Source organism: Pseudophryne corroboree, chromosome 1 (assembly GCF_028390025.1).
Source record: "Pseudophryne corroboree isolate aPseCor3 chromosome 1, aPseCor3.hap2, whole genome shotgun sequence".
Taxonomy (NCBI): domain Eukaryota; kingdom Metazoa; phylum Chordata; class Amphibia; order Anura; family Myobatrachidae; genus Pseudophryne; species Pseudophryne corroboree.
The window spans coordinates 520,229,541-520,255,096 of NC_086444.1; the positions used below are offsets into that span (position 1 = coordinate 520,229,541).

Genomic DNA, 25,556 nt, shown 5'->3' on the forward strand with positions numbered 1-25,556 from the left:
TACATTGCATGTAAATCTGTCTCTGAGGTTAGCCAGTGCCTCCTGAGCCATTTAGCTCACCGCACGTACCTGGACTGGGACGTATTGCAATGTATTTGAAATAGAACAGATTATACATCCTGTCCCAAATATCTTTATCTGTATAATTGATCATCTAATGAATCAACTGATTCAGACTGCTGAATGCCCCCCTTCGCTCTGTCCAGTCTGATCTGTCCACTGTGCTGATCCGCTGCCTGTGGCACTGCCGACACATGCTCAGTCAGCACTATACTATAGAGTACTGTACCTTTCCCTAGGATCACAGAGGTGCCTGCTTTAAGTATTTGTGAACCATACTTACCTATAGTACTCTACAGGGGAGATTCCCATTTTTTTCAGGAAGTCCCCCACACCCCCAGAAGAGAGGGAACGTCTCCCGTATCCTGCCCATTTCCATAGAGAAGTGGGCAGATGGGGGGAATAACGGAAATTTGTGATCGAGGGGGCAGGACCTAATGACATAATTCTATGGTAATCATGTCAATTTACCCCACCCCCTATTCAAATATGCCCAAATTGTGCCATTTTACCTTGAGAGGGCAGGACTTAAGAATACTATTAGTCCGACCCCACCCCCATCTCCGCCTACCTGTATCTCCTCTCTGGGCTTCTCTGAAACTTTGTTAGTAGTATGTAGTGAGCTACTATAGTTGCTTTCTTCTTCCTGGGCTGCTTAACACTTTGGGAGGCAGGGTGGGGCTCAGTTAGTTAATCCGCCCCCTTCATAAAGCGCTGCAATTCAATGTATAATCGTCTTACACTGCCCACTTTATTAGGAAGCAATTGGGATGCAGTAGATCCCCCCACTCTTCTCTGGGAGTCTCCTGCAAATTGCGTGCAAGTAGGCAAATATGAGATATAGATATATATATAAAAGTCAAATACCACTGACTCATCACAAAATCTCCTGAACCTTAAGGACTAGGAACTTGAAATTTGGACAGTAGCTTGCTTTTGTGATGTAGGCACCCATTAAGAAGGGATTTTTCAAATATTCCTCCCACAAAGGGGTTAAAAGGGGTGAGATGATTATTGGGAATTTCCCCCTCACAGAGGAGGGCTAAGATCCCACCCAGCCGGGGCTATAAAGAATGCATGGTGGCGGCGATACCAATTTGCGGATGGGGGAGGACACAATGCACTGTTCCTGGACTTACTTGCCAGTGGCAGTTGCAGAGCAGTCCATGATTCAAATAGGTGAGCCACATCAACTGCCACCCTCAAACACTGTCAAACATCGCGGATGTGGCTCCCCTATTTGAATAATGGACTGCTCTGCTACTGCCACCGATAAGGAAGTCCAGCCTTATGGTTTCAGGAGATTTTGTGATGAGTTAGTGGTATTTGCCTTCTATCTATCTATCTATCTATCTATCTATCTATCTATCTATCTATCTATCTATCTATCTATCTATCTAATGTCAGATATACTGTATGTACTTAACCAACCTATTTCCAGTCAGGAGAGGACAAGGAGGAAACAAGAGATATTCATTAAGGGAAAGCTTAATAGTCAGCAACTGCTTATCTGCTGTGTAAAGGGTACCAACATTTCTCCTAGTGACTTGAAGTGTTGTGCAAAATTATTTAAATTTTTTTATCAAAGGAGGAGCCCCAAGGAGAGCGAGAAGCTAAACAAGGAGACCAAGGGCCCTTTGGAATAGGGTCAGCCTATCCCAGCAAACCTTACATATTTAACATACAGCGGGCATAGCTTGGACTGTCGTCTCAGCATTTACAGCACACTGAGCAGGACAGCATCAGAGGCAGGACGTAACAGAGAAGGAGGTGGATTATTCTCCTCAGCACCAGCGTTTTGACAGCATCAGAGGCGGGACGGAACAGAGAAGGAGGTGGATTATTCTCCTCAGCACCAGCCTTTTGACAGCATTAATCCGGGAAAGGCTCGCCCGGAGGTGCTGCTTTACAGTGATTGGCTGCGGTGGGCGGAGCATGCCCTGTTGTAAGTCTAATTGCTGATCTTCTGTGATTAACTAACCAGTTAACTTTAGGTATATCCTGTTGTCCAGAAAAAAAAACACATTGGGGTCTATTTACTAAGCCTTGGATGGAGATAAAGCGAACGGAGATAAATGACCAGCCAATCAACTCTTAACTGCCATGTCACATGCTGTGTTTGAAAAATGACAGTTAGGAGCCGATTGGCTGGTACTTTATCTCCGTCCCCTTTATCTCCATTCAAGGCTTAGTAAATAGACCCCATAGACTACAGATTCATGTGCAATAAAATCTGTTTATTGTTTTGGTGTGTTCTCGGGCAGTTTCAAGGAGGGGCACTTTGATGCTAGCAGTTCTGAACAACATCCTACTACAAGTCAGCCTATTTTAAAGGCAGTATTACATTTGCTTAAATACCAGCGCTTTTCATCTCTTTGTGATTATACTTGAAATTCCATAGCAAAGCATGGCAAAGTACAGGAATAGACTCCTATATGTTTAACAAGGGATGTGACCATTTCACCTGAGGTATCCCTAAGGAGGGGCTGCATGTCTCTAAAGGTGGGTGCACACTGGGCGATGTGCTCCGTGACCGACATCGCCTAGTGTGTCCTCTCCCGGCCCAGGCTGCCCGATGGCGGGCATACACCTTGTGCGATATCGCACAGTGACGCCATGCTGCAACCGAGCTGTATATGCATCTTTGGACGATGAGTCCAAATTGAGTTGCATGTATGGCCGACACCGAGGGTCGCTAACGACCTGTGCAAAGGCGGAACTACCGCCAGTCAACCAGTGCGTTGCACTGGGGCCCGCCTCTGTCCAGGAGCCCAAAGCATGTAATGAGTCAAACTGACTCGTTACATGCCGCTGTGTGCTGCGGGCAACCGCTGCCCGCAGCACACAGCCGCCCGGAGAGAAGAGGAGCGCACTGCAGCGGCACGGGGGTAAGGAGGAGGAGGGAGGTGGAGGAGGGAGCCGCAGCAGCGCTTTGTTACTGGTGGAGGCGCTGCTGCTGCTGTCCCTCTGCTTCACTATAGGCTGTCTTTCGTGAACAGCCTATAGTGAAGCAGAGGGGCAGCAGCAGCAGCGCCTCCACCAATAACACAGCGCTGCTGCGGCTCCCTCCTCCACCTCCCTCCTCCTTCTCTCCTGCCCGGGAATCGTGACCAGAAGCTGCACCGAGGAGCCTGAGCCAGCGGAGAGGGTAAGTATAATTCTTCTTTCTTTCTTTCTTTCTTTCTTTCTTTCTTTCTTTCTTTCTTTCTTTCTTTCTTTCTTTCTTTCTTTCTGTCTTTCTTGGGACTGCCTGCCGCAATGTGTAAAAATGGGGAATCTGCCTGCCGCAATGTGTAAAAAGGGGGAATATGCCTGCCGCAATGTGTAAAAATGGGGAATCTGCCTGCCGCAATGTGTAAAAAGGAGGAATCTGCCTGCCGCAATGTGTAAAAAGGGGGAATCTGCCTGCCGCAATGTGTAAAAAGGAGGAATCTGCCTGCCGCAATGTGTAAAAAAGGGGAATCTGCCTGCCGCAATGTGTAAAAAGGGGGAATCTGCTTGCCGCAATGTGTAAAAAGGGGGAATCTGCTTGCCGCAATGTGTAAAAAGGGGGAATCTGCCTGATGTAATGTGTAAAAAGGGGGAATCTTTGCCGTAATGTGTAAAAAGGGGAAATCTTTGCCGCAATGTGTAAAAAGGGGGAATCTGCCTCCCGCAATGTGTAAAAAGGGGGAATCTGCCTGCCGTAATGTGTAAAAAGCGGGACGATGTCTGCCGTAATGTGTAACAAGGGCACGCTGTCTGCCGTAATGTGTAAAAAGGGCACGCTGTCTGCCGTAATGTGTAAAAAGGGGACGCTGTCTGCCGTTATGTGTAAAAAGGGCACGCTGTCTGCCGTAATGTGTAAAAAGGGGGACGCTGTCTGCCGTTATGTGTACAAAGTGTACGCTGTCTGCTGCTATGTTTAACAAGGGCACGCTGTCTGCCGTTATGTGTAAAAAGTGTACGCTGTCCGCCGCTATGTGTAACAAGGGCACGCTGTCTGCCGCTATGTGTAAAAAGGGGATGCTGTCTGCCGTTATGTGTAAAAAGTGCACGCTGTCTGCCGTAATGTGTAAAAAGGGGGATGCTGTCTGCCGTAATGTGTAAAAAGGGGACGTTGTCTGCCATAATGTGTAAAAAGAGGAATCTGTCCGCCGTAAGGTGTAAAAGGGTCTCTACCTGGTGTAGTGGTGCTACTGTGCGGTGTAATTTGAATAATGGAGACTACTGTGCACCGTTTTATGAATTGGTATTATTTTGTGGCCACACCCCTTCCCCACGAAGCCACGCCACTATGTATTTTTGCGTGCGCGTACGGCGCGCACTGCCCCTGTTTTGCATGCAGGGGTGGGGCTCCGATGCCGTTTCTTGCACACAGTGCTAAAATGTCTAGTTACGGCACTGTTGCTAGGTATCCATTTCTCTGGCCCTGAGCAGGTCCCCCTCACCAGATCCTCTCCAGGGGTGAGGGGGTGGACTTGGATGGGATGGTGGGGGGGGGGCAAAGCATTTTGTCACACCTGGGCCCACCGCTCGCTAGTTCCGCCACTGGACCTGTGGGGCCGTGCATCAGCCGTCATCAGCTGCATACACACTGGGCGATATAGTAAACGATATCGCTCAGGAGTGGAAAAATGAGCAATATTGTTTACATTATCACTAAGCGTGTATGCACCTTAAGGCTGAACAGCTTCCTGTCACTATAGGTGGGATCTATCCAAGCTTGGAGAGAGTAAGTAAGCCTTCAAAAGAAATAAAGTGGAGAGTGATAAAGTACCAGGCAATCAGCTCCTGTCATGTTACAGGCTGTTTGAAAAATTACAGGATCTGATTGGTACTTTATCACTCTCCACTTTATCACTTTTCAAGGCTTAGTACATCTCCCATTTTATCTCTCTCCAAGCGTTGATAAATATGTCTCAAAGTACCAGCCAATCAGCTCGTATCTGTCATTTTTAAAACACAGCCAGTAGCATGGCAGTTAGAAGCTGATTGGCTGGTAAGTTATCTCTCAAGGTTTGATAAATGGCTCGCTATGTGTATGAATGGAGAGACTTAATCATTCCTTTTATTACATTTTGGGCCAGTCAGGAGGAGAGCGCCGCACACTGACACATCTTAATGAGTGAGCTGTAGCAGTATAGCAGTGAGTGCAGGTAACCTGCCCTGTCTGTCTGGCTACCACAGCAGTGTGCACAGTGCACAGGGCCGGCCCACCCTGCAGCCATGTGCTCGCCTGTCATTACCTGCCCTCCTCCCAGCATCAGGTGACACACTCAGTAGCCCCACCACACCAGCACCACCACTCATTCCCAGCACCGGCGACAGTGCGGGCTGCACGTTTTCCCGGATCATGCAATCCGCGGCCACCGCGCCGGATCACAGAGACGAGTGCTGCTGGGGAGCGTGTGTGCTCGGGGGCGCCGCCTGCCGATCCAGCGCCTCATCTTCCCAGCGCCTGCTGCACATCCAGCTGCCGCCGCTATTATAAGCGGAGCGTCTGTGTGGAGTCGCTTGTAACTGCACGTCTCCTCTCTCGCTCCACACTCCCCCTGCCAGGGAGCAACCCGGGGGTCAGCAGCCACACAGCGGCCTGCACTGCCGAGTCTTTCCCCCACCGTGGGAGCTAGAGGTGCCATCTGCAGCGGGGGCTGGAAGCAACCTGATCTCCGGCATTACATAGAGGGTGGTGTTTCCCTGGGTGTCCTCCCCTTCCAGCTGGCTCTCCGGGGGGCTGCTGCAGGACGCAGCGAGATGAGCAGGCACTGTCGGGGGTCTGTGCTACTGCTGTTGCTGGTTACTTGCTGTCTGCACCCGGAGCTCAGCTGGGTTCATGGTGAGTGTGCTCAGACATAGCCTCCTCTCAGCAATGCCGCTGCTGCTGTGTAGGGCTGCCGTGTGATTGCCATTAATTCCTGCCCGCTGCTGCTGCAGAGAGAGGAGGTTCATGGAAGTAGTTGGGGGTCACTGGGTCCCTGGTAACTTGATTTGGACAATGTATCTTCTGGCAAATGAATGGTATCAGCCAATTGATCCCTGTGACTAGTCACATGTCATGCTGGTTATTGTATCGCTCATCACTGGCCGGGCTGCTTCTCAGTGGGTTCATATCATGGTTTCCTGTGTACACTACTACAGGTACTATAGTAGGCTTCTTAACACTATCACGTTATGTTACGCTGATTGTTACTTTATAGGCTTGTCAAACTCATTCATTATATAATTTATTAGGCCCACACACTGCAGCCTTGGGTGGGCAGGCAAATAAAGCACAACATGATAAAGCTTTGTGTGTATATACACTGTTACATGCCTGTTCCCAGTCAGGGGTTAATGAAGTGTTTTAAAGGGCAGAGAAGGAGACCTGTTCTCCATTGCTGTCTGCTTTATTCCTATTGCTTAGAGCTAGACTTCCTTTGTCACCAGCACATGCAATAAAATGACAGTATTACCTGGCGGCACTTTGATTTGTTTGGTTACACAGAGCTGTAAGTGGCTGCTCTCTTTCTCTCCCAGTATGTAGCTTGGCCATGTCCTCTGCTGGATATCTTCCCCTGCACTGCATGTGAGTGACAGCCTCTTGTGTTTTTTGTTTGGTGAAAGTCATTTCTCTTGACCTCTGTAAGTGATCTGTAGAACCTATGTAATGTAGCTGTGGTCTGAGCTGGCTTTCCTTTATAACATTAACAGTTGGCACTGCAATGGTGAAGCCAGCTAATAGTCTATATGGAAATGGTATAGGCCTATGTAGTCTTATCAAGAACCTTAGTCAGGGAAACGGCTGTAAGTTTACCTGCTGAATGAAGTGTTCCTCTATCAGTGTAATGCTGTTACAGTAGCTTTCTATAGTAAAGGCTTATCACTTGTTCTATAGTAGATGACAATAAGGCTATATGAATGTAATGTGTAGGGGCTGTATGTATCTTCTAGCTGACAAACTGTTTGTTGTGGTCACATGGTGCTAACATCCAGAGCACTGTGATTGGTGAGCCTTGAATAACATTGCAGGCATTCATCATGGATTCTGGCTTAATTGGTTGTACCAGTGATTCTTGTTTGCAGGCATTTTGGTTTGTGATTCCTTAACTTAACCCTAGACACTGACCGTCTTCATACCACCAACTTGCAGCCATGTGTTCTGTTGTCTGCTTAGTTGTACTTAACAAAAACAGAAGTCTGTATTAAGAGTAGTCTTCAATATGTCAGCAAATGCCTAGGTTACTGGCAATGATTAATATTGCTTTAACTGGGTTGTATGTTAAGTGTGTTTGTTTAAAGTTTTCCTTTTGCATGAGTATTGGCATGGTGTTCACACATCCTGCTTGATAAAGGGGGACATTTTCCGGTGGTCAGTTAACCATTAATCTATGGCTTACCACCTCTGTTGCAAAAATTCTGGCTTCCCTATGTCTGTCTCCACTGCTGCATTTAATTTTTGGGGGGGGGGGGTTGCCAGCCAGCCACAATTGCAATCATTCAAACAGGCAGCTAGATGGAGATGCAGAACGGTAGTATTTGCCTGGCTTGCACATATAGTGGTGGGGGTTCGGTATTTTAAATGTGGATTAAAAATAACGCACAACTAACCTGTGAAAGCACAGCCTATAAAATGACAAAGCTGGTCAGTACTCTCTCTCCAACCTTTAAATTCCCCTCTTGGTCCCACTTGCACATGTGTTCTGTAACTTCCTCTGTATAACCAATGCTTTCACTATTACTGTAGGTCAGCCTTTCAACAAAAACCTCGCTTAAACATACACAAACCTAATAGAATATATGCCTGAGCAGCAAAGAACTGCTCTGCTAGCACTCAGGTTCTGGAGGTGCTCAGACCTGCATGTGCACACTACTCTGGGCATTGGGCTCTAGTGCTCTGGCAACTTGGCTTCAGTATGGTAAAATTAAACTTTGGGGGACATTTACTAAGCAGTGACAAAAGTGGAGAAGTTGCCCAAGACAACCAATCAGCATTGATTTAACATTTCTAATTTGCATACTTTAAAACGGGGGTGGGGAACCTCCAGCCCAGCCGTTTGCTCCCGCCCACCCGCTTCTCTGTGAGACACGCCGCCGCTCAGTCCGGCGGCAGCGTGTCTCAGCTGTTAGACTCACTCTCCTCCCGAGTCCATGTCCTGTCAGGTGGGAGCGTCAGCGTGTAGAACTTGAAACCAGCCGCTGGTTCGTGAGCCAATCCGAGCTCGCGGACCGGCAGCCAATCAGGAGCCGCAGCTGCCGGTACGCGAGCTCTGATTGGCTCTCGAACCGGCGGCTGGTTTCAAGTCCTACACGCCGCCGCCCAGCATAGCCGCGCTCTCCTCCGTGTCCCGACGAAAGAAGCAGCGGTAAGCAGCACGGGGGCGGGCGGGCATCTGTATACCTGGCACTGTGGGGGGCATCTGTATACCTGGCACTGTGGGTCAATTGTGGATCTGGCACTGCACTATTGGGGGCATGTGTATCACGTCCCATTTTAACTGGCCACACCCATTTTTTTTGGGCACGTGCGCCTTCGGCGCGCACACACAGTGCCTCTAAGGGGCAGACCTACTGGGGGGGGCAGGGTAATTTTTTAAGTTGAGAATTTTTGTATGGCCCCCGAAGAATTTTATAAATATCCAAATGGCCCTCGGTAGAAAAAAGGTTCCCCACCCCTGCTTTAAAAGTATACAGAGCAACTGATTGGTTGCCATGGGCAACTTCTCCACTGTCTCTCTACTTTTATCACTGGTCCCCCTTTGTGCCTTACAAGGGTCTGACACTGCAGTGGTAAACTGTGCTTTACTAAATTATGGCTTGAAGTGATGGATTGGTAGTTTGGAAACATGTTTTATGGGTACACAACTGCTTTATAGGATGTCAATACATGCCCTCCAACATTTGACACACACAAATCGGTACAAATAAGGAAAGGGGGTGTGGTCACACCCCTTTTCCTGTACTTTCAGTGGAAGTTTGGAGAGCCAAAAATTGGTGACCATAAAAAAAGGTACTGTACCTGCCAAAAAAGGTACAGTTGGAGGGTATGTTAATATGGAAAAGCTAACACAACTTTGTGCTAGACCATGATATAATCCACATTCTAGACATCTTTAAGGAAAGAACTTGCCTGAGCTATGAGGGTTACTTTTCTTTAACTCTGCTATAAAACTGTAGTAAGCTGAAATCATCTTCACTATAGAAGTTCCCTGTACAGCTAGCACAATGACCATTGTTCTCTGGGAGTATACCTTTGTGGCAGGATAAACTGTTTTACTAGCATTTACTCTGGTCCTAGAGAAGATTTGTATTTTGCAGAACTCTTATCAGGTCTACAAACTGAACTACAGTATCTTTAGGACTGCATGTAAATGGCTTCCAGACCATACAGCTGCACTTTTTTTTTTTTTTTTTTTTTTTTTTTTTTTTATGGCTTATGTACTGCATATACAGTTGCATGCAGCACTACTAATGGAACAATAGTGTTTTAGTAGTGCTGTAATAACTCATGGCAATGTAAACAAGCACTGGAAGGATCGCAGATCAATCTGGTGGCAGAACTAGTTATAGTTATGGGGGAAGCTCTCTAGAGTATTGGTTCTAGGAGAGAGGAGTAAGAAGAGAACTTGTAGTGACCTAATTGAAGGATAGACGACAAGGGTAGCTAGAAATGCAGTATATTCAGACTGGGCTATGGCTACAGTATTAGCGATGTACCACAGGGATCAGTCACTGTCATTAATCTCTTGCCTTGTAGATGGCCTAGAAAGTGACTGTCTTCTCATGACCGTTATATAGGGCTATAACACTGAGCACTACAGATGCTTAATGTATAACTGTTGCTGGTGTGGGGCCCACAACCATGTTGTGTGACTTCCACCTGCACATAACTGTCCTGCATTTCCAGTTGGTGTTTAACTTTTTTTGTTTTTTTGTTTCTGCAGTCCCTGTCCAAATGAGTTTCTCTAACTATAAATTATACTGATCTCATTCAAACCCAATGGATAACAAAATGTCTTCTGTGCAAGGCTTTATAGGGTAACTGGGCTATGAATAGGCAGGTAGGCTATAAGAATACTAGTTGTCTGCAGCTTTAAAGTCAAATACGGAGATTATGTATGAGATGTAAATAGTCTTGCAATATACAGTATAGGTCATGGATTATAACAATTACTGGTATAGGTACCTTGCATATAAAACATGTAGGCTAACTTGAGGCTTTCATGATACTCTACAAAGCCTACAAAACTAAGGCATGATTCTTTCCACCATAACAAATCCAAAGAAAATAGGACAGAAGACAGATGTACTGTATGGGTGAGCCAGCCTTCTGCAATCAGTAGAAACCATTATGGATTCTGCAGGTTGTCTGGCCCTCCATTACTTTAATACCACAGAGAGGTCAATGTGTAAAACTAAGGCCCTGTAAAACAAAAAAAGGTGGTTTTTTTTTTTTTTTTTTTTTTTAGTGAAAAAATGTTACAAATAAGTCTCAAAGCGGAAATCAAAGGCAAAGAAGATGGTAATATAGTTCTTTCAGGTCTCACAATTTTGTATAAACAGAATTGAATGTCTTGTACAGCCATTTGAATGTTAGTAACTGTTATCCATGCTTAAATTCAAACTAGGATAACAATGTGTCTGACAAATTACAGATACAGGCTCATATTTATCAAGCCTTGGAGAGTGATAAATAGCATGGTGATAAAGCACCAGCCAATGGGCTCCTAACTGCTATGCCACAGGCTGTGTTTGAAAAATGACAGGAGCTGATTGGCTGGTACTTTATCACTGTGCCATTTATCACTCTTTGATGCCCAGATTTATCAAGGCTTAATCTGAGAGATTCACACCTGCGTCAGGATTACTATGCATGCATGGCCGCCATTGCTGGGGCGGAATCTGGAGAGACTTTGTGAATTGTAGCCCATAGGCACAACACCATTCCACAGCTTGGTAAATCTGACAGCTTGTCTCCTCCATTGTAAGCTATGGAGGCCAAAGATGCTGTCAGAATGAGGCACCACAGCAGGTGCTATGTTTAAAAAAAAAAAGTGATAGAAGCTGACTTCTCTCCTTTCAAGGCTCGGTACATGTGCCCCTGTATCGCCATACACAGGTGTGGCCTAGCCATTAGAAACTTCTTCCATACATGTGACCCACAAGCCAGGAATGACTAGGCAAGACATGCTACCTGGGTATCCCAGCGTCTGTTCATCAGATCAGAGCATATTACCCCCTTCCTTCACTGCCCAGTAGTCCTATAGCTGACATTCTCCTGTACTATCAACTGGCTTCTGTTGGTCATCAATATCGCCTTTCCTGTGCTTTACATTGGTGTCAATTTGTCTCCATCAGTTCCCTCTAATAGAAACTGTGGGGAAAAGCAGACATGCCCCCATCTCCAGCATTTAAATAGCAGCAGTGGGAGAAGTGCCATTCTTAACTCTGATATCTGTTTTTGAAATAAATAAAAATGATGCTTTGTATGGACAGTGCTTCATTACATTTTTGTATTCTATTCCTTTGTGGAGGTGCAGTGAACTCCAATTGAAGCTGCAGTTAATCCAAAGGGGTGTTACACCACAGATTGTTATCAGCAGCTGAATTAGAGATTGGCTTTTATTTTATTTTTTTAAGTGTAAAGAGCCATATACACGGGAGAGATGTGTGCTGAGCGATGCGGGGAAGGACGGGGAGCCACTCATTTCACCCAGCAGGTGAAATGAGCGACATGCTAGATTTGGCCTGGAGGCCAATCTAGCACTAGTGATGTGCAGGGCTGTGCATAGCTATCGCTGAGGGGGGTACACACGAGTGATCTGTGATTGCTTAGATTTTAATCTAGTGAGATTGCTTAGATTTTAAGCATGGATCTGAGTACCCCCCTTAACTATCTGTGATCACTGCAGGTTACTTTTTTTTTTTTTTAATCGTTTAAGGCAGTGGTTCTCAAACTTGGTCCTCAGGACCCCACACAGTGCATGTTTTGCAGGTCACCCAGCAAGTGCACAGGTGTATTAATTACTCACTGACACATTTTAAAAGGTCCACAGGTGGAGCTAATTATTTCACTTGTGATTTTGTGAGGAGACCTGCAAAACATGCACTGTGTGGGGTCCTGAGGACTGAGTTTGAGAACCTGTGGTTTAAGACAAATGGTTGTGCATATTTTCTGAGAGCAGAGTGGTAGCTTTATTAAACACCAAGTTGGTACAAGGAGCAGGACCATGGTGGAAGGAAGTATACATTATGTGGTGGGTAGAGGAGAACTTGACAGCAGTGTTTGTATTGCTTTCAGCAAAGACCACTTCACTCATCTATGTTCACTAGCTTTCTTCCATCTCTGCTTGCGGTAACCAGATGTGGTGGAAGTCTGTTTAGAAGTAATTGAGTTTAACTGAAGCTAAATTCTTCCATATACTAAAAATTTTGGATTCCTTTACTGGTGTAAAATGACTTGACCCTGATTTTCCTCAGCTAGTCTTATTTCTTAACCTTTAAGATCAGGTGATGGCACTCTATGGTTCTCTTCTTGACTTCTGTGATTCTTTCAATAAATAAGCCTTAACAATAGGTTACTGATGTGGCTTGCACTGAATTTGTCTGGCAACAATATCTGCCAGTCATCTGGGAGAACTACATACTGTGGTGTAGAGGCCTGCATTGTTCTTGTGTATGGATTAACTGGTGGCAAGGGCTAATCCTAGTTTCTCAATGTAGTTTGTGCTCCTGTCCGTCAAGTAATACTTGTGTATGCTACCACTGAATAGAAGTAACTGTGTACTTATAATTAAATAATACTCTATCTAGAGGGAGGTGGTAGAGGCTGACATTAAAATGGGGTAAGATGCCCAAACATGGGTGGGAGTCAGGTGAACTTCCAAAGCTTCAGCTGTGCTAGGTGAACCTGTAACTGTCTTTCTCCTCCAGAGCCACACATGATATCCAATGGACCTGACCCATGGTGCTGTGTTACACTATATATTGTTGACCTTCCAAATAGCTGAAATGAGTCACTGATAAGTAACAAATGTTTGTTAATTTTTTTTAGATGCTTTTTATGAACCGGCAATAGGGGAAGAGTGACCTGATTTTCACCACTTATCTTCTGTTGCCATGTGCTAAAATTCTTGGAAATAGTTTATGGCCCAGTAGCAGTTAAGTCCTTAGGTGTAAATTTAATAGAAACAGTATCAAACTAACATTCAGCTAAATTAGTATTTCCTGCTTACAGACTGTCTGGTGTTTGCTTTATGCCAGTGGTTTCCAAACTTTTTTTGAATCGCAGCACCCTAGAATATCAATTTTTTTTCACGGCACCCCTAGGCCAAAAATTTCTTAATGAGAAATTTAGAAAAATATTACATTAAGTAGATTTGTCATCCTTGGTCAGTTGTGTGGTGAGGGACAAGATTTGCTTCTGTTTGGCCACATGTATTTTATGACTGGCAGCCACCAGCACTGGTTTTGCCTATTATGTTTGTCATGAATAATTTGAATTGGTCCTTCACCACCAACCCGAGGCACCCTTGCAAGTGTCCTGAGGCACCCCAGGGAGCCACGGCACACTGTTTGGGAACCTCTGCTTTATGCATTAAATCACTCGAGAGCAGTTTATCCAGGGCAATGCTACTTGATTGCCTAGACACAGCTTAAATATTGGATTTAAATGTGGATTTCTCTGACGTCCTAGTGGATGCTGGGAACTCCGTAAGGACCATGGGGAATAGCGGCTCCGCAGGAGACTGGGCACAAGTAAAGCTTTAGGACTACCTGGTGTGCACTGGCTCCTCCCCCTATGACCCTCCTCCAAGCCTCAGTTAGATTTTTGTGCCCGGCCGAGAAGGGTGCACACTAGGGGCTCTCCTGAGCTTCTTAGTGAAAGTTTAGTTTTAGGTTTTTTATTTTGTGAGACCTGCTGGCAACAGGCTCACTGCATCGAGGGACTAAGGGGAGAAGAAGCGAACCTGCCTGCTTGCAGCCAGCTTGGGCTTCTTAGGCTACTGGACACCATTAGCTCCAGAGGGACCGAACACAGGCCCAGCCTCGGAGCTCGGTCCCAGAGCCGCGCCGCCGGCCCCCTTACAGATCCAGAAGCAAGAAGAGGTCCGGAAAAATCGGCGGCAGAAGACTTCAGTCTTCAACAAGGTAGCGCACAGCACTGCAGCTGTGCGCCGTTGTTACTCAGGCACACTTCACACTTCGGTCACTGAGGGGGGGGGGCGCCCTGAGCAGCAATGTAAACACCTTGGCTGGCATAAATACACCACATATAACCCCCAGGGCTATATGGATGTATTTTAACCCCTGCCAGAACTCACCAAAAAGCGGGAGAAAAGGCCGCCGAGAAGGGGGCGGAGCCTATTTCCTCAGCACACAGGCGCCATTTTCCATCACAGCTCTGCTGGAAGGACGTCTCCCTGACTCTCCCCTGCAGTCCTGCACTACAGAAAAGGGTAAAAAAGAGAGGGGGGCACTAATTTGGCGCAGTTTTAATACTAACAGCAGCTATAAAGGGAAAAGCACATTTTATAGTGGTATTCCTGTCTATATATCTATATATCTATAGCGCTCTGGTGTGTGCTGGCATACTCTCCCTCTATCTCCCCAAAGGGCTAGTGGGGTCCTGTCCTCTATCAGAGCATTCCCTGTGTGTGTGGTGTCGGTACGATTGTGTCGACATGTTTGAGGAGGAAAATGAGATGGAGGCGGAGCAATTGCCTATTATAGAGTTGTCACCTGAGTGGATGAGCTTATGGAAGGAATTGCGTGACAGTGTCAGCTCTTTACGACAGACAGTTGACGACATGAGACAGCCGGCTACTCAGCTTGTGCCTGTCCAGGGGTCTCAAACGCCATCAGGGGCTTTAAAACGCCCGTTACCTCAAATGGCAGACACAGACACGGATACTGACTCCAGTGTTGATGATGAGACAAACGTGACTTCCACTAGGGCCACACGTTACATGATTGAAGCAATGAAAAATGTATTGCATATCTCTGATAATACAAGTACCACTAAAAAGGGTATTATGTTTGGTGAGAAACTGCCTGTAGTTTTTCCGGTATCCGAGGAATTAAATGAAGTGTGTGATGAGGCGTGGGTTTCCCCCGATAAAAAACTGATAATTCCTAAAAGGTTATTGGCATCGTACCCTTTCCCGCCAGAGGATAGGGCACGTTGGGAAACACCCCCTAGGGTGGATAAAGCGCTCACACGCTTGTCTAAACAGGTAGCACTACCCTCTCCTGATACGGCCGCCCTAAAGGAACCTGCCGATAGAAAGCTGGAGAATATCCTAAAATGTATATACACCCACACGGGTGTTATACTGCGACCAGCAATCGCCTCAGCCTGGATGTGCAGTGCGGGCCTGGCGTGGTCGGATTCCCTGACTGAAAATATTGATACCCTAGATAGGGACAGTATATTACTGACTATAGAGCATTTGAAGGATGCATTTCTATATATGCGTGATGCACAGAGGGATATTTGCCGACTGGCATCAAGAGTTAGCGCGCTGTCCATTTCTGCAAGAAGAGGTTTATGGACGCGGCAGTGGTCAGGTGATGCGGATTCTAAAAGGCACATGGAAGTATTGCCTTATAAGGGGGAGGAGTTATTTGGGGTAGGTCGATCAGACCTGGTAGCCACGGCAACTGCTGGAAAATCCACATTTTTACCCCAGGCAGCTTCTCAACCTAAGAAGACGCCGTATTATCAGGCGCAGTCCTTTCGGCCCCATAAGGGCAAGCGGGCAAAAGGCGCCTCATTTCTGCCCCGTGGCAGAGGGAGAGGAAAGGCTGCAACAAACAGCCAGTTCCCAGGAACAAAAGCCCTCTCCCGCCTCCGCAAAGTCCTCAGCATGACGCTGGGGCTTTACAAGCGGACTCAGGCACGGTGGGGGCCCGTCTCAAGAAGTTCAGTGCGCAGTGGGCCCACTCGCAAGTGGACCCCTGGATCCTTCAGGTGGTATCTCAGGGGTACAAATTGGAATTCGAGACGTCTCCCCCTCGCCGTTTTCTAAAGTCTGCTTTACCGACGTCTCCCTCAGACAGGGAGGCGGTATTGGAAGCCATTCACAAGCTATATTCCCAGCAGGTGATAATCAAGGTACCCCTTCTACAACAGGGAAAGGGGTACTATTCCACACTATTTGTGGTACCGAAGCCGGACGGCTCGGTGAGACCAATTTTTAACCTAAAATCCTTGAACACTAACATACAAAGGTTCAAATTCAAGATGGAGTCACTCAGAGCAGTGATTGCGAACCTGGAAGAAGGGGACTATATGGTGTCTCTGGACATCAAAGATGCTTACCTACATGTCCCAATTTACCCTTCTCACCAAGGGTACCTCAGGTTTGTGGTACAGAACTGTCACTATCGGTTTCAGACGCTGCCGTTTGGATTGTCCACGGCACCCCGGGTCTTTACCAAGGTAATGGCCGAAATGATGATACTCCTTCGAAGGAAGGGAGTTTTAGTTATCCCTCACTTGGACGATCTCCTGATAAGGGCAAGATCCAGGGAACAGTTGGAAGTCGGAGTAGCACGGGAATAGCGGCTCCGCAGGAGACAGGGCACAAGAATAAAAGCTTTAGGATCAGGTGGTGTGCACTGGCTCCTCCCCCTATGACCCTCCTCCAAGCCTCAGTTAGAATACTGTGCCCGGACGAGCGTACATAATAAGGAAGGATATTGAATCCCGGGTAAGACTCATACCAGCCACACCAATCACACCGTACAACTCGTGATCTGAACCCAGTGAACAGTATGATAGAACGAAAAAGAGCCTCTGAAAAGATGGCTCCCAACAATAATAACCCGAATTTTTGTAACAATAACTATATACAAGTATTGCAGACAATCCGCACTTGGGATGGGCGCCCAGCATCCACTACGGACTACGAGAAATAGATTTATCGGTAAGTAAAATCTTATTTTCTCTGACGTCCTAGTGGATGCTGGGACTCCGTAAGGACCATGGGGATTATACCAAAGCTCCCAAACGGGCGGGAGAGTGCGGATGACTCTGCAGCACCGAATGAGAGAACTCCAGGTCCTCCTCAGCCAGGGTATCAAATTTGTAGAATTTAGCAAACGTGTTTGCCCCTGACCAAGTAGCTGCTCGGCAAAGTTGTAAAGCCGAGACCCCTCGGGCAGCCGCCCAAGATGAACCCACTTTCCTTGTGGAATGGGTTTTTACCGATTTTGGCTGTGGCAGGCCTGCCACTGAATGTGTAAGCTGAATTGTACTACAAATCCAATGAGCAATCGTCTGCTTAGAAGCAGGAGCACCCAATTTGTTGGGTGCATACAGGATAAACAGCAAGTCAGATTTTCTGACTCCAGCCGTCCTGGAAACATATATTTTCAGGGCCCTGACCACGTCAAGCAACTTGGAGTCCTCCAAGTCCTTAGTAGCCGCAGGTACCACAATAAGTTGGTTCATGTGAAATGCAGAAACCACCTTAGGTAGAAATTGAGGACGAGTCCTCAATTCTGCCCTGTCAGAATGAAATATTAAGTAAGGGCTTTTATATGATAAAGCCGCCAATTCTGACACACGCCTGGCTGAAGCCAGGGCTAACAGCATCGTCACCTTCCATGTGAGATATTTTAAGTCCACAGTGGTGAGTGGTTCAAACCAATGTGACTTTAGGAAACTCAACACAGCATTGAGATCCCAAGGTGCCACTGGGGGCACAAAAGGAGGCTGTATATGCAGTACCCCTTTTACAAATGTCTGAACTTCAGGTACTGAAGCCAGTTCTTTTTGGAAGAAAATCGACAGGGCCGAAATTTGAACCTTAATGGACCCTAATTTTAGGCCCATAGACAGTCCTGTTTGCAGGAAATGGAGGAAACGACCCAGTTGAAATTCCTCTGTAGGGGCCTTCCTGGCCTCACACCACGCAACATATTTTCGCCAAATGCGGTGATAATGTTTTGCGGTTACATCCTTCCTGGCCTTGACCAGGGTAGGGATGACTTCATCTGGAATGCCTTTTTCCTTCAGGATCCGGCGTTCAACCGCCATGCCGTCAAACGCAGCCGCGGTAAGTCTTGGAACAGACAAGGCCCCTGCTGGAGCAGGTCCTTTCTTAGAGGTAGAGGCCATGGTTCGTCCGTGAGCATCTCCTGAAGTTCCGGATACCAAGTCCTTCTCGGCCAATCCGGAACCACGAGTATAGTTCTTACTCCTCTCCTTCTTATGATTCTCAGTACTTTTGGTATGAGAGGCAGAGGAGGGAACACATACACTGACTGGTACACCCACGGTGTTACCAGAGCGTCCACCGCTATTGCCTGAGGGTCCCTTGACCTGGCGCAATATCTGTCTAGTTTTTTGTTTAGACGGGACGCCATCATGTCCACCTTTGGTTTTTCCCAACGGTTCACGATCATGTGGAAGACTTCTGGATGAAGTCCCCACTCCCCCGGGTGAAGGTCGTGTCTGCTGAGGAAGTCTGCTTCCCAGTTGTCCACTCCCGGAATGAACACTGGTGACAGTGCTATCACATGATTTTCCGCCCAGCGAAGAATCCTTGCAGCTTCTGCCATTGCCCTCCTGCTTCTCGTGCCGCCCTGTCTGTTTACGTGGGCGACTGACGTGATGTTGTCCGATTGGATCAATACCGCCTGACCCTGAAGCAGGGGTTTCGCTTGACTTAAGGCATTGTAAATGGCCCGTAGTTCCAGAATGTTTATATGAAGAGATGTTTCCATGCTTGACCACAAGCCCTGGAAGTTTCTTCCCTGTGTGACTGCTCCCCAGCCTCTCAGGCTTGCATCCGTGGTCACCAGGATCCAATCCTGAATGCCGAATCTGCGGCCCTCTAGAAGATGAGCACTCTGCAACCACCACAGGAGGGACACCCTTGTCCTTGGTGACAGGGTTATCCGCTGATGCATCTGAAGATGCGATCCGGACCATTTGTCCAGTAGATCCCACTGAAACGTTCTTGCATGGAATCTTCCGAATGGAATTGCTTTGTAAGAAGCCACCATTTTTCCCAGGACCCTCGTGCACTGATGCACTGACACCTGGCCTGGTTTTAGGAGGTTCCTGACTAGCTCGGATAACTCCTTGGCCTTCTCCTCCGGGAGAAACACCTTCTTCTGGACTGTGTCCAGAATCATTCCTAGGAACAGAAGACGTGTCGTTGGAATCGGCTGCGATTTTGGAATATTTAGGATCCACCCGTGCTGACGTAACACTACCTGAGATAGTGCTACTCCGACTTCTAACTGTTCCTTGGACCTTGCCCTAATCAGGAGATCGTCCAAGTAAGGGATAATTAAGATGCCTTTTCTTCGAAGAAGAATCATCATTTCGGCCATTACCTTGGTAAAGACCCGAGGTGCCGTGGACAACCCAAACGGCAGCGTCTGAAACTGATAATGACAGTCTTGTACTACAAACCTGAGATACCCTTGGTGAGAAGGGTAGATTGGGACGTGGAGATAAGCATCTTTGATGTCCAGAGACACCATATAGTCCCCTTCTTCCAGGTTCGCTATCACCGCTCTGAGTGACTCCATCTTGAATTTGAACCTTTTTATGTAAGTGTTCAAGGATTTCAGATTTAAAATTGGTCTCACCGAGCCGTCCGGCTTCGGTATTACAAACAGCGTGGAATAATACCCCTTTCCCTGTTGTAGGAGGGGTACCTTGATTATCACCTGCTGGGAATACAGCTTGTGAATGGCTTCCAGAACTGCCTCCCTGTCGGAGGGAGACTTTGGCAGAGCAGACTTCAGGAACCGGCGAGGGGGAAACGCCTCGAATTCCAGTTTGTACCCCTGCGATACTACCTGTAGAATCCAGGGATCCACTTGCGAGTGAGCCCACTGCGCGTTGAAATTCTTGAGACGGGCCCCCACCAAGTCTGAGTCTGCTTGTAAAGCCCCAGCGTCATGCTGAAGACTTGGCAGAAGCAGGGGAAGGCTTCTGCTCCTGGGAAGCGGCTGCATGGTGCAGTCTTTTTCCCCTTCCTCTGCCCCGGGGCAGAAAAGAGTGGCCTTTTGCTCGCTTGTATTTATGGGAACGAAAGGACTGAGTTTGAAAAGACTGTCTTTTTCTGCTGATGTGAAGTGACCTGGGGTAAGAAGGTGGACTTTCCAGCCGTTGCCGTGGCCACCAGGTCCGAAAGACCAGCCCCAAATAACTCCTCCCCTTTATACGGCAATACTTCCATATGTCGTTTGGAATCCGCATCCCCCTGACCACTGACGCGTCCATAACGTTCTTCTGGCAGAGATGGACATAGCACTTACTCTTGATGCCAGGGTGCAAATATCCCTCTGTGCATCACGCATATATAGTAATGCATCCTTCAAATGTTCTATAGTTAACAATATATTGTCCCTATCCAGGGTATCAATATTTTCAGTCAGGGAATCCGACCACGCGACTCCAGCACTGCACATCCAGGCTGAAGCGATTGCTGGTCGCAGTATAACACCAGTATGTGTGTATATACTTTTTAGGATATTTTCCAGCCTTCTATCAGCTGGTTCTTTGAGGGTGGCCGTATCAGGAGACGGTAACGCTACTTGTTTAGATAAACGTGTGAGCGCCTTATCTACCCTAGGGGGTGTTTCCCAACGTGTCCTAACCTCTGATGAGAAAGGATATAGTGCCAATAATTTATTAGAAATTAGCAGTTTTTTGTCGGGAGAAACCCACGCTTTATCACACACCTCATTCAATTCATCTGACTCAGGAAAAACTATTGGTAGTTTTTTCACCCCCCACATAATACCCTTCTTAGTGGTATTTGTAGTGTCCGAAATGTGCAATGCCTCCTTCATTGCCGTGATCATGTAACGTGTGGCCCTACTGGACATTACGTTCGACTCATCACCGTCGACACTAGACTCAGTATCTGGGTCTGTCGACCCACTGAGGTAACGGGCGTTTTAGGGCCCCTGACGGTGTCTGAGACGCCTGGACAGGCACTAATTGATTTGCCGGCTGTCATGTCGTCAACAGTTTTTTGCGAAGTGCTGACATTATCACTTAATTGTTTAAATACGATCATCGTCAGGTGTCGACTCCCTAGGGGGTGACATCACTAACGCAGGCAATTGCTCCTCCTCCACATTTTCCTCCTCATACATGTCGACACACACGTACCGACACACAGCACACACACCGGGAATGCTCTGATAGAGGACAGGACCCCACGAGCCCTTTGGAGAGACAGAGGGAGAGTCTGCCAGCACACACCCAGCGCTATATATACAGGGATAACCTTATATAAGTGTTGTTCCCTTATAGCTGCTGTTTATATTGTCATTTGCTGCCAATAGTGCCCCCCCTTCTCTTTTTTTACCCTGATTCTGAAGCAGGACTGCAGGGGAGAGTCAGGGAGCCGTCCTTCCAGCGGAACTGTGAGGGAAAATGGCGCCTGTGTGCTGAGGAGATAGGCTCCGCCCCTTCACGACGTCCTTATCTCCCGCTCTTTTGTGTAAAAATGGCAGGGGTTAAAATACATCCATATAGCCCAGGAGCTATATGTGATGTATTCTTTTGCCACCTAAGGTGGTATCATTTATATTGCATCTGAGGGCGCTCCCCCCCCCCCCCCCCCCCCCAGCGCCCTGCACCCTCAGTGACCAGAGTGTGAAGTGTGCTGAGAGCAATGGCGCACAGCTGCGGTGCTGTGCGCTACCTTAGTCTGAAGACAGGATTGTCTTCTGCCGCCGATTTCACCGGACCTCTTCGTCTCTTCTGGCTCTGTAAGGGGGACGGCGGCGCGGCTCCGGTGACCCATCCAGGCTGTACCTGTGATCGTCCCTCTGGAGCTAATGTCCAGTAGCCTAAGTAGCCTAAGAAGCCCAATCCACTCTGCACGCAGGTGAGTTCGCTTCTTCTCCCCTTAGTCCCACGATGCAGTGAGCCTGTTGCCCGCAGGACTCACTGAAAATAAAAAAACCTAAATTAAACTTTTATTCTAAGCAGCTCAGGAGAGCCACCTAGCCTGCACCCTTCTCGTTCGGGCACAGTATTCTAACTGAGGCTTGGAGGAGGGTCATAGGGGGAGGAGCCAGTGCACACCACCTGATCCTAAAGCTTTTATTCTTGTGCCCCGTCTCCTGCGGAGCCGCTATTCCCCATGGTCCTTACGGAGTCCCAGCATCCACTACGGACTACGAGAAATAGATTTATCGGTAAGTAAAATCTTATTATCCCTCACTTGGACGATCTCCTGATAAGGGCAAGATCCAGGGAACAGTTGGAAGTCTGAGTAGCACTATCTCAGAAAGTGCTGCGCCTGCACGGTTGGATTCTCAATATTCCAAAATCGCAGCTGATCCCCACGACACGACTTCTATTCCTAGGGATGATCCTGGACACAGTCCAGAAAAAGGTGTTTCTCCCGGAGGAGAAAGCCAGGGAGTTATCCGAACTAGTCAGAAATCTCCTAAAACCAGGCCAAGTCTCAGTGCATCAATGCACAAGGGTCCTGGGAAAGATGGTGGCTTCTTACGAAGCAATCCCATTTGGCAGATTCCACGCAAGAACCTTCCAGTGGGATCTGCTAGACAAATGGTCCGGGTCGCATCTTCAGATGCATCAGCGGATAATCTTGTCACCAAGGACAAGGGTGTCTCTCCTGTGGTGGTTGCAGAGTGCTCATCTTCTAGAGGGCCGCAGATTCGGCATTCAGGACTGGGTCCTGGTGACCACGGATGCCAGCCTGAGAGGCTGGGGAGCAGTCACACAGGGAAGAAATTTCCAGGGCTTGTGGTCAAGCCTGGAGACATCACTTCACATAAATATCCTGGAGCTAAGGGCCATCTACAATGCTCTAAGCCTAGTAAGACCTCTGCTTCAAGGTCAGCCGGTGCTGATCTAGTCAGACAACATCACGGCAGTCGCCCACGTAAACAGACAGGGCGGCACAAGATGCAGGAGGGCAATGGCAGAAGTTGCAAGGATTCTTCGCTGGGCGGAAAATCATGTGATAGCACTGTCAGCGGTGTTCATTCCGGGAGTGGACAACTGGGAAGCAGACTTCCTCAGCAGACACGACCTCCACCCAGGAGAGTGGGGACTTCACCCAGAAGTCTTCCACATGATTGTGAACCGTTGGGAAAAACCAAAGGTGGACATGATGGCGTCCCGCCTCAACAAAAAACTAGACCGGTATTGCGCCAGGTCAAGGGACCCTCAGGCAATAGCTGTGGACGCTCTGGTAACACCGTGGGTGTACCAGTCAGTGTATGTGTTCCCTCCTCTGCCTCTCATACCCAAGGTACTGAGAATCATAAGAAGGAGAGGAGTAAGGACTATACTCGTGGCTCCGGATTGGCCAAGAAGGACTTGGTACCCGGAACTTCAAGAGATGCTCACAGAGGACCCGTGGCCTCTACCTCTAAGAAGGGACCTGCTCCAGCAGGGACCCTGTCTGTTCCAAGACTTACCGCGGCTGCGTTTGACGGCATGGCGGTTGAACGCCGGATCCTGAAGGAAAAAGGCATTCCGGATGAAGTCATCCCTACCCTGATCAAAGCCAGGAAGGATGTAACCGTACAGCATTATCACCGTATTTGGCGTAAATATGTTGCGTGGTGCGAGGCCAGGAAGGCCCCTACAGAGGAATTTCAACTGGGTTGTTTCCTTCATTTCCTGCAAACAGGACTGTCTATGGGCCTAAAATTAGGGTCCATTAAGGTTCAAATTTCGGCCCTGTCGATTTTCTTCCAGAAAGAACTGGCTTCAGTTCCTGAAGTTCAGACGTTTGTCAAGGGAGTACTGCATATACAGCCTCCTTTTGTGCCTCCAGTGGCACCTTGGGATCTCAATGTATTTTTGGGGTTCCTAAAATCACATTGGTTTGAACCACTCACCACTGTGGACTTAAAATATCTCACATGGAAAGTGGTAATGCTGTTGGCCCTGGCTTCAGCCAGGCGTGTCTCAGAATTGGCGGCTTTATCCTATAAAAGCCCTTACCTAATTTTTCATACGGACAGGGCAGAATTGAGGACTCGTCCTCAATTTCTCCCTAAGGTGGTTTCAGCGTTTCACTTGAACCAGCCTATTGTGGTACCTGCAGCTACTAGGGACTTGGAGGACTCCAAGTTGCTGGACGTAGTCAGGGCCCTGAAAATATGTTTCCAGGACGGCTGGAGTCAGAAAATCTGACTCGCTGTTTATCCTGTATGCACCCAACAAGCTGGGTGCTCCTGCTTCTAAGCAGACTATTGCTCATTGGATTTGTAGTACAATTCAGCTTGCACATTCTGTGGCAGGCCTGCCACAGCCAAAATCTGTAAAAGCCCATTCCACAAGGAAGGTGGGCTCATCTTGGGCGGCTGCCCGAGGGGTCTCGGCTTTACAACTTTGCCGAGCAGCTACTTGGTCAGGGGCAAACACGTTTGCTAAATTCTACAAATTTGATACCCTGGCTGAGGAGGACCTGGAGTTCTCTCATTCGGTGCTGCAGAGTCATCCGCACTCTCCCGCCCGTTTGGGAGCTTTGGTATAATCCCCATGGTCCTTACGGAGTTCCCAGCATCCACTAGGACGTCAGAGAAAATAAGAATTTACTGACCGATAATTCTATTTCTCGTAGTCCGTAGTGGATGCTGGGCGCCCATCCCAAGTGCGGATTGTCTGCAATACTTGTACATAGTTGTTGTTGTTGTTGTTGTTGTTGTTAAAAAAATCGGGTTATTGTTGTGAGCCATCTTTTCAGAGGCTCCTCTGTTATCATGCTGTTAACTGGGTTTCATATCACGAGTTGTACGGTGTGATTGGTGTGGCTGGTATGAGTCTTACCCGGGATTCAAAATCCTTCCTTATTGTGTACGCTCGTCCGGGCACAGTATCCTAACTGAGGCTTGGAGGAGGGTCATAGGGGGAGGAGCCAGTGCACACCAGGTAGTCCTAAAGCTTTACTTTTGTGCCCAGTCTCCTGCGGAGCCGCTATTCCCCATGGTCCTTACGGAGTTCCCAGCATCCACTACAGACTACGAGAAATAGAATTATCAGTAAGTAAATTCTTATTTTTAAAATGGATCTAAGGCTGGCCATACATTAGGATGACAGCATCCAATCCTTCATAAGATTTCCTTTCTATTCCCCCATGAGCCCCTGGCATACGATTTTGTGCTTTTTGGACATAAGATATATGCGATCGGAAGACCCATCTTATGCCCCCCATATGGCCTATCCTTTCACAATCCATCATATGTCTCTCAAAGCACATAATAATCACACATGAGAGCCGCTCAAATGTTCCATCATACGATGCATCTTATGTGCAAAAAACAAGATGTGATGTGCATACGATTACGACAAATAGTATGTGCTGCACGTATGATCTGTGGATAGGACATTCAACCCACAGGGCCACACATCGTAATCATACCCAAAACATGTACAATGCATCATACAATGTGTCTAAATCATACATTTGTACGCAATATCGACCTAGTGTATGATCAGCTAAAAATGTTTCAGTGTCTCTGTAAATGCAGCAGGAACTGTAAATGCCTGTACCACTAGACCATTG

The 25,556-nt window shown here is 47.5% G+C and overlaps 1 protein-coding gene across 2 annotated transcripts in view; it reads left to right on the forward strand.

The window, feature by feature from the left end:
- Window positions 1-5,331: 5,331 nt before the first annotated feature.
- VLDLR (very low density lipoprotein receptor) overlaps window positions 5,332-25,556 on the forward strand; it is an 82,011-nt gene continuing 61,786 nt past the window's right edge. Inside the window, exon 1 of one of the 2 annotated variants that reach the window (XM_063913952.1) lies at window positions 5,332-5,878. In XM_063913952.1, the coding sequence (XP_063770022.1) occupies window positions 5,797-5,878 (82 nt within the window). In that variant the 5' untranslated portion in view covers window positions 5,332-5,796. The remainder of the gene's footprint in view (window positions 5,879-25,556) is intronic. The other variant, XM_063913951.1, reaches the window with a different exon arrangement.